Below are 13118 nucleotides of genomic sequence, written 5' to 3'. Positions count from 1 at the left end.
ACCGCTAAGACTAAAGCCAGGAGACGATGAGCAGAGGAACAAAGAATATACATGCAGCTCACCTCATCTCAACTGCAGTGCATAACTACAGACCTTTAGAATCCCAATGATGTAGTGTTAACAGAGTACACCGTAATAAGCAGATTAGATTTAATAGTACTGGAACATCAGACACCCCAATAAAATGTTCACTTTAAGTGGGTGAAATAACAGATCATGGGTTGTCTGCTTTAGACAACAGATTCTTGCTGTTGGCATTTTACACAGCATGAGAATGTCAAGATACGATCAGCAGACATTTCAAGTTCCTGAATCTGCATTACTCCACAGTTTTTAGATTCATAACCATTTCAAAGTAATTGCTCTACACATAAATTATAACTTTTTTCCCCAAGACTGGCCCTAATCATACAACCTTATCCCCACATCTACTTTGCCTTATTTTCTCCAACATGCAAAGTGATATCAATATTAATGGTTACTGCAGGCTAAACTGTGTACTATGGATGAACTGACGCGATACTCAGTATCTGACAGTATTTATGTCTGATACTGGCCAAAATCACTGCATCAAATATCAGAAAAAATAAAGTATGATCCCCAATACAAGTTCAGTGGGGAATATAGTGGTAAATGCATCAGCACAAATGTCTTATACTTAGCCAAGTTGTTTAAAAGAGGTAAAAACATTGTATCGGACACAAAAAAAAGTGATAATGGGTCATCTTCACTGTGGACTCCAAATAGTTTCCTGCATTTGCAGATTTCAGGAAGGTTATTTTGAGCTGTGGAGTTCAATGAACCTGAACACAGGAATCCCAGCTCTGAGTGAGTTCAAAACCAATCTGCAGGCATCTGACTCCAGTGGTAGAAGGGGAAAAAAACACAAAAGAGCTTCTTCTTTAAGATCTGATCATATGCATAAGCTGGGAGTTTTCATGAAGTTTTAATGAAGCTAATACTACAGAGGCAGTTAGGCCCTTTTGATGCAACACGAGATCTGGGGAGGAAATATAGCACAGAGGTCTCTGGAATTATAATCAAAGGGATTTGAGAGCTGGGTCTTTCAGCAGGAGAGCATTAGAAGGGGTGGTGGACGAGGTGGTGGTCAAAGTCAAAGTCCAACACAAAGGAAGTGAAGCAGGCAATATGGACAAAGGAGGGACAGCGAGGATCACTATGACTATCCTTGTCAACAGGAATTAGTAGAGGAAATCTCCTCTCTGTGGCTCTGCCTCTGCTTTAAGAAGGACAGATGACACACAGACAGAGGGCCAGAGAGTCGACGGGTAAATGACATGTCAGAAATGAAGTACAAGCTGATTAAAAAAGATAAGAAAAAGGAAGTGGGGGTTATTGCGACACAGTCAAAAACCAAGATAGCGATGCAAATGATGGCAGGGAGTCAGAGTTCTCGTAAAATTTTTCATAAATTCACACACGCACACCCTTCCCTTGACAGAAGTGGAGGACAATTAGAGAGATGCAACAGTTTAATCAGCGTCGCACTCTGCTATGCTGTGCAGATTAAATGATGTGGTGAATGCTCTGGGGCTGGCAGAGAGGGAGATATGTGTTCAGCAAGACGGGGATAAAAACATACATTTTCACAAATGACAAGTCAGTCACTGCATCTCTATCATCTAGAACTTCCTTCCAAATATAGCCAACGTTTATAGTCTCTCCGTTTGAAAATAGGCGGCAATGCTTCTGTAAATGCAAGATATGATTGTTCAGTGGATGGAGATTAATTAAATATGAAAATGGCAAATCCCTTTTGCAGTCAGTGACTCAAACATTTTTAAAAGGTGACAAGGTTGACGAGGTGAGTCACTCACCCAAGTATCACTACAGAAGTTAATGTTCCTGCAGTGTCTGGGAAATTCCTCTCACATCCGTGTTGTTGACAATACATCATTCCACAAGTGATACTAGATTACAGTATGTGAGGCACCGCAGTTAGGTATTTAATCCAGTTTGTTGTGAATTATTATTTTTTGGAAGAAGGAGGGGGGGGGGGGGGGACTGGCAGCAAAAGTGGCCCAGCTTTGGTTTAACATACAAATACAAATAAAGACTTTCAGGTCAATAGACAAAGCCCTGCTGCCACCACTCCACAGATCCAGCAGGCTCCACAAGTCCAGCCTGCTGCATCAACAGTTTCCCCCATTGTCAGGCTTTTAAAGCACTGAGAGTTATATGCATGGAGTTGCTTTGGCTTCAATAAATGGGTGAGAAAAGGCAGTCCCAGTATTTCTATGTGAGCCCTGTGGAGCCCAGTAAATCGCTCACATTTTTTCGGTCTGGCTGGACCTACATTTGCCCATCCTGAACGAAATTGGAAAAGATTCTTTAGTTAGAATCACCCTGGGCTATAGGATGGATGTAGTTTGTAGGTTTCATACACAAGAGTCCTTCTCTTATTCAGAATAACTGTGTTTGGTGTCAAGTTCACACTCCCCCATGTCTGTTTGTGTGGCCTTCATGCTGGGTGAAAAACTCAAAATGCTGGTCCAAAAGTAAGATACTGTTGCTACAAACGGTGCAATATGAAACTGTAGCCCCTGAGCTGATAAGTTTGTGCAAAACCTATTATCTCACAGATTTGACAAAGGTCCAGAGAGCTTCTTAGTCAACAAGGGCTCCAAAAAAAAAAAGTTAAGAGGGTTTGGGGTCAGGTGACTGGAGGAAAGTCCATGACCGACTCATTTTTACAAAGCTTATAGTTGTGTTTGGGGTCATTGTCCTGCTGCTGCAGGAATGTGTCTCTACAAAAACAGAATGAATATAGAAATAGTATGTTTCTTTAGGATGGAGTCGTGTTCCTCCTCAGGGTCAAGGTGGGTTAGGAAAAATGACCAGTTGCTTGTCTACTGCTTAAAGAACTGCAACTCACTGTTGTTTGTCAGTGGTGTGGAGAGTAAGCAGTTTACAAAGTGGCCCAAGTGTTAGTTTACCTCTTGGAAAATGCTCTCTCAGAGCAAGATGAATCAATAGACATATTCTGAGTTTGGCAAACGCTAAAGCTGACATGCATTTTACCAGGCAAGCCGTTTGTAAGTACCCACTTGACCCTGGCTACTTCTCAGTGAAGGCACCTGTAGCCACTACTTTAAAGCAGAACTATGCAGTAGCTTTAGCCTAAAAACACCTCAGATAGATGAAGATCAAGCAGATCAATCAGTTTTTCTGTTGATCTGCAACATAACAGTGCACATTCTTTAACTATTGGAGGCCTCAGCTGAACTACGCCTGTTGAGAGACAAACTTCCCTCAACTCACAATGATGACACATGAGTAAACACAATCTATTCTAGCTAGCGTTATCAGATTCCAATCTGGATACTTGGGGCTAATTTATAAACTGCTGACTCAGCTGAGAGTAGATACAGAGACACTGCACAAAGCCCGTCTTCAACAAACCACACTGCAAAAAAATCTAAATCCTGCATTGCAGATTACCAGAGTGTGGTCTCATGCAACCATATCATGCAATGTATGAACCATGTCGTTAAGCTAAACACAGTGCAGCAGTGCAGGTCAGATACGAGCACTGCCATCACTTAGTCCTAAATACAGACACACAGGCATCATGGGAGAGGACCGAATCTGAGAATTATGATAATAACAGTGTGTCAAAAAAGGGTGATTGTTGTTGTCTGTGACTGATCCAGTGTCTTTGTTCCTCCTCTTAATTTCAGCTCCTGCGGAAAGGATCCCTGGAAATGTTTCGCACATGTGTGAGTCCGATCCGGGTCAAAGTCTTCCTTGATGACAGACACAAATCAAATTTAAAAAAGAAAATAATAACAGACGATAACTGCTGACTAAAGGGTTAGTCAATATAAAATAAGCAAGATGAATTGTCTGTGGCGACCCTTTATGCTCATCTGTGTCCTTGGGCTCCAGCAGGCTCCTCTAGTTTTGTCTTTTACAATGATTGAATATCTTGAGGCATTTTCAAAGACAACGGTGGAGTAATACATGACTTATCTTTACTTAATTTGACGACTCCAAAACAAGTCCAGTTGATAGAAAGAAAAAAAGGATTTGCAGAGGATAAAGTCTTATAGTCGGCGGTTTAAGTCCTAATGTTGAGACACGTGTTTTTACAGCATTGGCTAAATCCACTCAAAGAAGGAAAGCGAGGAGAGGAGGTGAGGGAGGAGGAGAGAAATGAGTGGTCATGCTAGTCAGGGATTACAGCTGATGACCAGCTGAGGCCAGAATGTACTCTCAACAAGAATATCTTTATATGACACGAGGAAATTATGAATTATTGTGTTAGTCCGACCAAATACGGGCTTTCAAAATTGTACTAAATCAACATAGCAAAAAATTATAATCACGATCACACCTAAATCTGTTATATTTTACTGTGTGGGACGTATGAGAGAGTGGTATTCACAAGACTCTGTAGACATTTCCTTATATTTATTGTGTCTGCATTGTCACTACAACACAAAGGCACCAGCTGTGTCCTCTTAATGGACTCAAAGTGGACGGGGAAGAATGACAACATATACAAGACCGTGGTGCCAGTGGCAGACTGTGTTCATGTAAGCAAGGGCTATAATTCTGACTGTTAACCTAAGGGCAGAGTTATATTATGTATAGTACAGCTATAGTGAGTAATCAATCATTCAGTTCAACTCAAAGTCAAGCTTTAACTCAATATTCACCATGTAATAGATTTTAAAACGAATGATGGAGCATTACCAAACATCGACTAATCTATATTCCAAGACAATGACGACAACGTGAACCCGACAACCCAAAGCTTTACTCACTTAATTAGAACATAGAATAATCATAAACAGAAGACTTAAACTGCAGCCTTCGTGATTTGCCAATTTGCTTTTTAAAAAACACAGGGACAGAACCAATCTACCAAAGATGTAATGAGAACAAAACAGGGACACCAGCACCAGTGTCAATAATGATGTGCCAATAATTCATGATCGGCTGGGACCCAAAAAAAAGCAGAGGAGCAGACTGACATGGAAAACATAATCGTTATTATAATAATCATTCCATTTCAAATGAAATGATTAGTGTCAGAACAAACAAAGGGGACATGTAATGATGTCTGTGCAAATGTTTAAGAAAAAAGGCTTCAAATGAAGAACAAATGAACCATTTGTTCACTTTGACTGAAAGTCGCTCACATCATGCCCCGGGGACTAATGAATATTCCTCTTGTTCAGTGTTTGGCACACAAACCCACAGATTTGTGTCCCTGAGATTGTATGCAAGTCTAATCTCCGCATCCTTGTATTTCTGTCTCAGAGACTGCTGCAAGTGATGCAAACTCAGACCAGTGATATGTAAAAGGAACCCTCCCTAAATTAAGGTGTGTCACCTGATGAACTGATGAATTATACCTCTGGGTATATCTGGACCTCAAGGGGGAAAATGCAGGTTTTGTAACGAGCACTGGTGTTGCAGCAGGTCTTTCCTGAACTACACGCTCACCAGAATGTGGGAGCAGAAAAAGGACAGGTTCCTAAATCAACCTATAAGTTTCAGTGCTGTCTACTCCCTAACACCCAAAGAGACATTCAACAAACCTCAAAGCTTTGGCAGAGAAGTCAGAGGAAGGGGGAGTTATCCTTACCGATGTCTTGCTCTTGATTTACTCAGAGCAAATTAAAAGTTGAAAACGCCAACAGTAACTGATTCCAGGCAAAGACTGCTGTCTAAATGTACTTAAGTGGGATTTGTGGGCTTTCCCCGGCACTGTTCAAGTCTCAGATGGTTTTTATTTAGTCGCCATTTTGTCCTATTGACAATGTTGTATTAGGGCTGTAAACCATCACACTGACATATGGCTGAAGGAGATCACACCCACATTTTCTTACCATTTAAGCGCTCTTGTTAGCCACTGTGCTGCCTGCTCATAATCTCTACTGGTTTCATAGAATGTCAAATTCTTAGTGGGAACATTTTTTAAAAAAAAAGCTAAATTTTGAAGAATTGGGAAGCAAAGCAATGATTATGACATGTATTTTGTAGCAGTTCCCAAGTGCATTATAGCGCAGTGAATAAAATATGCAAATCGGCTTTTGCTTCACAAGCTCATTTAAAAGTTGACTGGCATTTTGAGCTCAGTTTAACTTGTGAGTGGTTGACAACAAAAACAACAATTATGGTGCGTTTAGAACGAGTCATATCTTTCCTGCTGTGTCAGCCGACACAAGAGAGAGTCAAACATCTATTTCCCCGCGGGATTAAAATTTGTCCTCGCAGAGAAAACAAATCCAAAAACGTGATTACGCCGTCCTCGCCCTACACACCCACACATAACTCTATACACCGAGTCCACACAAAGAAGCAGCTTACAAACACAGAAGATCTAACAGGCCAATAAATCAGCAAGGACTTTACAACTCAATAAAGGATTCCTGCAGCAAGCAATCTCCATTACTGCCTGGTGGCATCCTTTTGGTTGACTTTGTGCAGGGGACACGACAGTGGACAGAGGTTCAGAGGTTCAGTGCAAGTCAGTGTGCAATTTGGACTGCTGTCCTTGCCCCAGTATGGACCTTATTCATGGCAGGAACAAGTAAGTATACGTCCACCATTATTTTGTGTGAGATTTAAGGCCCTGGTATAGCGAAGTGTGCGTCGCATGTAGTGTCCCACTTGTCTGGACGCAGGGAATAGGAAATCCTACAAAAGAAGAAGAGAACAATGCGACAGCTCCCTCATCACGTCTGATTCTGAAAGGCCCGTCGGGCAGGGGAGTCAGGGTGTCAGCTGGGCTTATATTCCACCCATCAGTGGGCCGGAAGTTGAGTTTACATGCGTCATGCACATGGTGCATTGGCATTTTCACAATGCACAGCAGGCAGAACAACAACTCTGAAAGATAACATGACTTCCAGAAAAACAGGTAATGTATGCACAGTCAGGGCTTGCTGTAACACTTTTCTTTAAATCAATAACCAACCCTACACACTGGACCTTTAAATATGGCATGTACTCCCTATTTAAGCACCTGCACAGGTCATCAGAGGCACTTACTGTACAATACATGTAGCTATTTCAATATTGACAAGCCAACACAACACAGCTCCCTGTCAAGGAATGTAGGAGGGAACCTTCTGTGTTCACTTGACTGTTCAGAGCAGACGCTGCACCCACCCACATATTTTAGAAAGAAGAAGAAAACAGGCCCTTCATGACCTAAAAGGAGGGTTGATGTTACATGTTCCCACTCTCAGACACAGTTTGGGTGTAATGAGAGGACAGTGCAGAGAAACATTCCGTCAGCTCAGCAGACTTGCCAAAATACAAGTGCGCTGTTTAAAACCGCGCAGGAAATGACACAGCTGACACGCTTGTGCTCGTGCAGGAGGACCACGACTGCAAAAACAGGGTTCACATGCCGAGATCGTTAAACAGACGAGGACAGCTTGTGGAAATAATACTGAAAACCTTATGATGAATCACTGACAATGGGAGACAAGGAATGTGATGGATGCCTAAGATGTGAATGGGTGGAAGACCAAGCCCAATACATGGGCGGGAGAGACAGTCTCACTGGAGACGTGCAGCAAAACTTAGCCTCAAATTATAGACCCGTCAATAACGAGAGGTTTTTTCCCTTATAAATAAAAAAAAACCAAGTCCAAAGAGGAGCAAATTACAATATCTGCATACATCAAATACAAAAACCTCGCAGGAGAATCGCACAACAAGACGAAACAAGTTACAGCTTATTTTTGACACTGGAGTTCACCGGTACACATTTAAGCCTATAATTGTCTCAGCAGAGTGGGGGAAAAAGGGAGGACGGCAAATAGCCAAACACAGACAAAACGAGGACCTCCACATGAGAAAGAAATGATTTCTTTTTAATAATTATTATTATTTATTTGTTAATTAAACACACTAGAGACCAGTTTATCTCCCAGAATCTATAATACATCTTAAAAAGGGTACCATAAACACACTTGATCTGTCTTATATTAGTTGGTGTGTCTGATGTCGGTTTTCATAAGAACCTCAGTTAATATATATGTTGTACAGTGCTCTCTATTCTATTCTATTCTATTCTATTCCACAAGCTCACTTAGTCTCCATTTTGCCACAGACTGAATGTTGAGTTGTGGCAAAGTTCAACATCAGCTATTGATCGGTCCACAGCCCTCTGGGGCGCCTGCCTGCTCCGATGTGAAGGGGCTGTGCTTATTGTGCATTTCCCCACAATACCACCCCCTCCACCCTCCACCCTCCATCCTCCACCCCCACAGAGAGGACGGGTCTGATACAAAGCATCGATTGCACTGCCTGGCACGTGTGACATCTTACTGCTAACTGCTCTATTGTGTACAGAATAAAACATGGTGGCTGGAGAGAGGAGCACGGGAGCAGGGGACGTTCCCTCTTTGTGCAAGTAAAAATAATTTAAAAAAGCAGCTCAAAACACAAACACGATATACACTGACCACTTCCTCATGTGCACCTGTTTCGTCTGCTGGTTAATGCACACGTCAAATCATGTAGACATTGCCCCCCCCCCAGATGACTTGCTGAAAGCTCAAACCCGAGAATCTGAATGAGGAAGAAGGGTGATGCAAGTTAATTCGAACGTGACATGGTCGTTGGTGCCAAATGAGCTGGTCGGAGTGTGAAAAAACTGTTGATACTACTGGGATTATCTCTGGTGAAGGGTCCAAAATTTAAAAAAAATCATAAATAACCTGTGAGTGAGCTGCAGTGCTCTTGGTTAATGGCCACTTTAGAAGTAAACACCAGTGATTGCACTGTACTTTACCTGTGGTGCTGTTTGGAGAGTATTGCAGTCAAAATTAATGTCATGCTACATAACACAATAACAATATCCATCTATGTGAACATACACGGTGGAGACAGAGATGGAGGATGATTAGGAAACAGGTTAAATCTCATAATTGACGCCCTGGTGTGAGCGAAGCACTACTTTACACAGGAAATCTCTTTGTAGGTGTAAAGACTGCAGCCACCCCTAATACGAGCAGCCTCTCATATTTTTTGGTGTGTTTCACATAAGTGTATCTCCTAGCAACAGCGCGGTTGCTAGGATGGCACAGGCTTGCCAGGAGGGAGGACGACCACTCGCCTCCTCTACAGCCGTGACCTCCATCAGTCACTCCGGCTGACTGACGTGGCAGACAACAACAACAACAACAACATCATCAACATCGGCACTAACTAACTTTGTTTTGCCCTGACATTCGCCCGCGTTTGGTCTCAGTGAAGGGAGACGGTGCAACAACCTGAGCCGAGCTAGTAAAACGCTTCAACAGGAGTCAGTTTACAGCTACTGTCACTTTCAGCGTGCAAGTTCAGTTGCACAATAAAACATTCCCGACTTTGAATACACAGCAAATGCAGCCTTTTATCGGTTAAACGTGTTTGTTTAGTGAGCACCTGTGAGTCTCTCATCTGACAGTTCCCAGCAGCCGCGGCTGACGCTCTCTCTCTATCTCCCTCACACGCACACATTCATGAGTTATAAAGTCATACTGGTAGTCATTTTAGCTACTAGTCGAGGTTAGCATGGTTCAGCTGGGTTAGCAGCAGCAGCAGCTAACGCCTTAGTTAAGGTTCGCCGAACAACTGAGTACTTACTTTTATGTCTGCTCGAACCCCACGACTGTTTGGCGATACTCGGGCTCCGTATAATCGCCCTGCCGGCGGATTTCAACGCGTCCATGTCGTATTCCAAAAGTGGGGCAGGAAGCCCGGTAACGCGCCCGTTCGTCTCCGTCCAAACACTCCGCCTGTTCTACAACCACCGCCTGCGCTTCAAACTTTGTTTCGCCGTTTTTTCCCTCCCCTGTTCACGGTTAGCTTTCAGGCGACGGTACATTATCGTGTGTGTTGTTCGTCCCCCTGGGCGGTGTCACGTATGTAAATGAAACGGACAACGCTCGTGACGTGACACCGCCCGTTTGTGGAGGAAAGCTGGGTTGAGCGTGTGTGCAGTAACTGCTGTTGCTACATCCCGGGCGGGCGGTGTAGCAAGCGTTGTTGTGCTGTTGTTACTGTTTTATGTCGTTGTCATTTATTTATTAGTCTTTATTTGACCTGTATTTAATCTGGTAAGTCAAGTGAGGACCAATTCTCATTTACAATGAGCAACAACAGAGCAGACAAACAACAAAAAGGGACACATCAACAACAACCACTCATAGCAATTACATGTATGAAGCTAACTCCCATGATCCTTCTGTCTTTACATACAGAATTAAAGGTGCATTATGTAATAAATGTAAAGCAACTGGCCATAAAATCCTCCTAATATGTCACAGAGACTAAGGAATAATGTTCATATAACAAACTGAACTCACCAACAACAACAGTACAGCCAAAATATTTGCATTAAAAAAATCTTTTGCAGACTGCAAATCATGTTTTACGTTTTGAAATCACGTTTTGGCATTTGGCGCCACCTACCGCCGTCTACCAATCATTGCAGTCAGTAGAGTCTCAGCTGCCAAGCAACCACGGGTTGCCAGTTACGACCTCTGTATTTTGAATTACAATGTAGTAACCGTTTTTGGACACATTCTTACATATGGCACCTTTAATAAATAAAAATGAATAAATAATAAAAAAAAATATTATATTTTTTTTAAATATTGGGATTGATAGAACAAAAATAAATACATTATGCAAAATCCTCAGGGGTAAAATGGGCAAAACATGTAAAGAAAGAAACAAACTCACCCTTCTTGGTTCATATGAGGCAGTTGACCAGGATTAAAGGTGCCATATGTAAGAATGTGGCCAAAAACGGTTACTACATTCATATTCAAAATTCAAGGTTTTGTTTTTTGACGTAACTGGCAACCCGTGGTTGCTCGTTAGCTGAGACTCTACTGACTGCAATGATTGGTAGACGGCGGTAGGTGGCGCCACATGCCAAAACATGATTTGCAGTCTGAAAATATTTTTTTTAATGCAAATATTTTGGCTGTACTGTTGTTGTTGGTGAGTTCAGTTTGTTATATGAACATTATTCCTGAGTCTCTGTGACATATTAGGAGGATTTTATGGCCAGTTGCTCTAGATTTATTACATAATGCACCTTTATTGCCACAAACATGACTGTAGAATTAAATTAAAGTATAGTAAGAAAGGAAAATAAGAATATTTTTGTTTTGCTTTACTTTTACATTGTGAATAAAGCTCATGTGATGCATCATGGTATACGGAGTGACCTCTGAATTTAGAACTGCAAGTGGATCTTGTTGATGACAGTGGACATTTTCCTCTCAGTAACATCCACATCAGATGCTTTCTGTGATTCACCACATGGGCTGAATATGATTATTTTCTGGACTCCGTCGCTGTGTGTAACCCAATCCTCCCTTTTTCTGCCCTTGTGCTCCGATGGCCCCGGCAAGAACAGCTGCATATGCGAGGGTTTGCAAGCATTCTCGCTCAGAACAGAAGACGCACTGTGCGAGCGTTAGTCGTTGTTTCAAAATCCGAGGCCTCTGCTGGACATCTGGAGGAGAGGTCACCTGGTGAACAAGAAGTCATTATTGTAGGGAGGTCTGGATTGTACAGACGCCTCCTACGTCAAGTACAAAGACTGAGGATTGATCATTGGAAAAAAACACATAAATGTACACACACTGATTTGGGGATCACAGTGCTCTTCGCTGAGCTCATTTCATCAGATGAGCATGGGTGTACCATGAGGTCATCCCATCAGAATCTGAACTGTTTTTGAAGCTTCGCCATTTGGCTGCCATCACGTTGACCTTCTGCAAAAAAAGGAAAGATCACAGTCGTCACCTGCACAGATGGCTCTGATTGGACAATACCAGCTCATGTTGGCTTTATTTCCCTCTTTATATACAGTCTATGCTCTTGTCTTGTATGCAAGAGATGATGTGAGGAAAGGTCTTAATTTCCTAGCTGAGTGACACATATTTCATTGCTTTTATTGTCTTGCCACTACAGCAACAGAATTGACCCATTTCTGCAGCATAGGAGCAGGCCTACTCTCTTCCTGGGGGAGGTCAAAGGTCAATCAAAGTGTCACTCAATCGCTTTGCTTGCAAAAACGCCATACAAATAAATCCCACCCAGCAGACCTGCAAGTATGTTTTATCAGATACGTAAATAATGAAGAACAATCAAACCCGCAGACAAAAACATTGTTTTTTTGTCCTAGCCGCACACTGTAAACCAGCTGTTCAGCACAATGGCTTTTCAAAAAAAAAAAAAAATCCCACAGCACCAGATTTCACAGGAGATGACAAGCTCCGAGATAAGAATTCAACAAGCTAATGCATCCCCAAGGACACATTAGGCAACAGCACCACCACATATCTTCAATATACAGCTCAAGTGGCAGCGCTTACAGCACTAGTGCAAAAGAAATGGAGCCACGGGAGAATTACAATCACTGTTACGCTGTAGACAATTCCTCTGTAAACTCAGCCAGGTGAACTAAAAGGTACCATCCATAGTTATTGGAGCATGCAGGACACAGACTCTATATTGGCTTTGAAAGCAGCAACATTGGGGGGGGACACAGTTGCACCAGGTGTTTTTTGGGAAAGAAAAATCCACAAGTCATTACTGTTGGTCAGACGAGAAGGTCGAACCTGCGCTCTGATATTTCTCAAGAGGCAGACTTACAGGGTGCAGGGGAATGGAAATTGCAATTACAATTCCCATGGACTTTATCATAATTGAGGGTTTCTCATTTGTGGCTGAATTGGCTGTAGACGAGGTAGGACGCAAGAAAAGACCTATTATATAATCCATCCTGGTACCAAATTAGGAGCAGGATGAGCAGTTAAATACAGATTTAGGATTATAAAACACATGTATAAGCATCTGCTAATGTGGAGGAGAGTGAGTGAGTGGCTTCACTTGCCTTTGTCTCACTGCACCTGTCAATCCACTGTATTAGAGGAAGAAAGCATCATGTGGCATGAGTGAATTTGCTGAGCAGGAGTCTCTCTCTTTTCTTCCCCGTGTCCTTGGCAGTGATTCTTTATCTCCGTCCTAAATTTTACCTGCGCAGCAACAGGATTGTCACTCGTTTCAGGATGTGCGACAGCTCGTGATCGCGTCTGAATTACAAACACAGACAAATGAGGATT

General features: G+C 42.3%; 1 protein-coding gene across 2 annotated transcripts in view; it reads right to left on the bottom strand.

Moving 5' to 3' along the window:
- The window catches only part of ldlrap1b (low density lipoprotein receptor adaptor protein 1b), a 31392-nt gene extending 21585 nt beyond the window's left edge, over positions 1-9807 (bottom strand). For both annotated transcript variants that reach the window (XM_083907423.1, XM_083907424.1), the window contains exon 1: positions 9619-9807. In XM_083907423.1, coding sequence (XP_083763549.1) covers positions 9619-9703 — 85 coding nt within the window. In that variant the 5' untranslated portion in view covers positions 9704-9807. The remainder of the gene's footprint in view (positions 1-9618) is intronic.
- Positions 9808-13118: the final 3311 nt, after the last annotated feature.

The sequence above is a fragment of the Microchirus variegatus genome, assembly GCF_963457635.1.
Source record: "Microchirus variegatus genome assembly, chromosome: 21".
NCBI classification, from domain to species: Eukaryota; Metazoa; Chordata; class Actinopteri; order Pleuronectiformes; family Soleidae; genus Microchirus; species Microchirus variegatus.
Note: the sequence above shows the minus strand (reverse complement) of the source record. Positions and strands in the feature narration are given on the sequence as shown.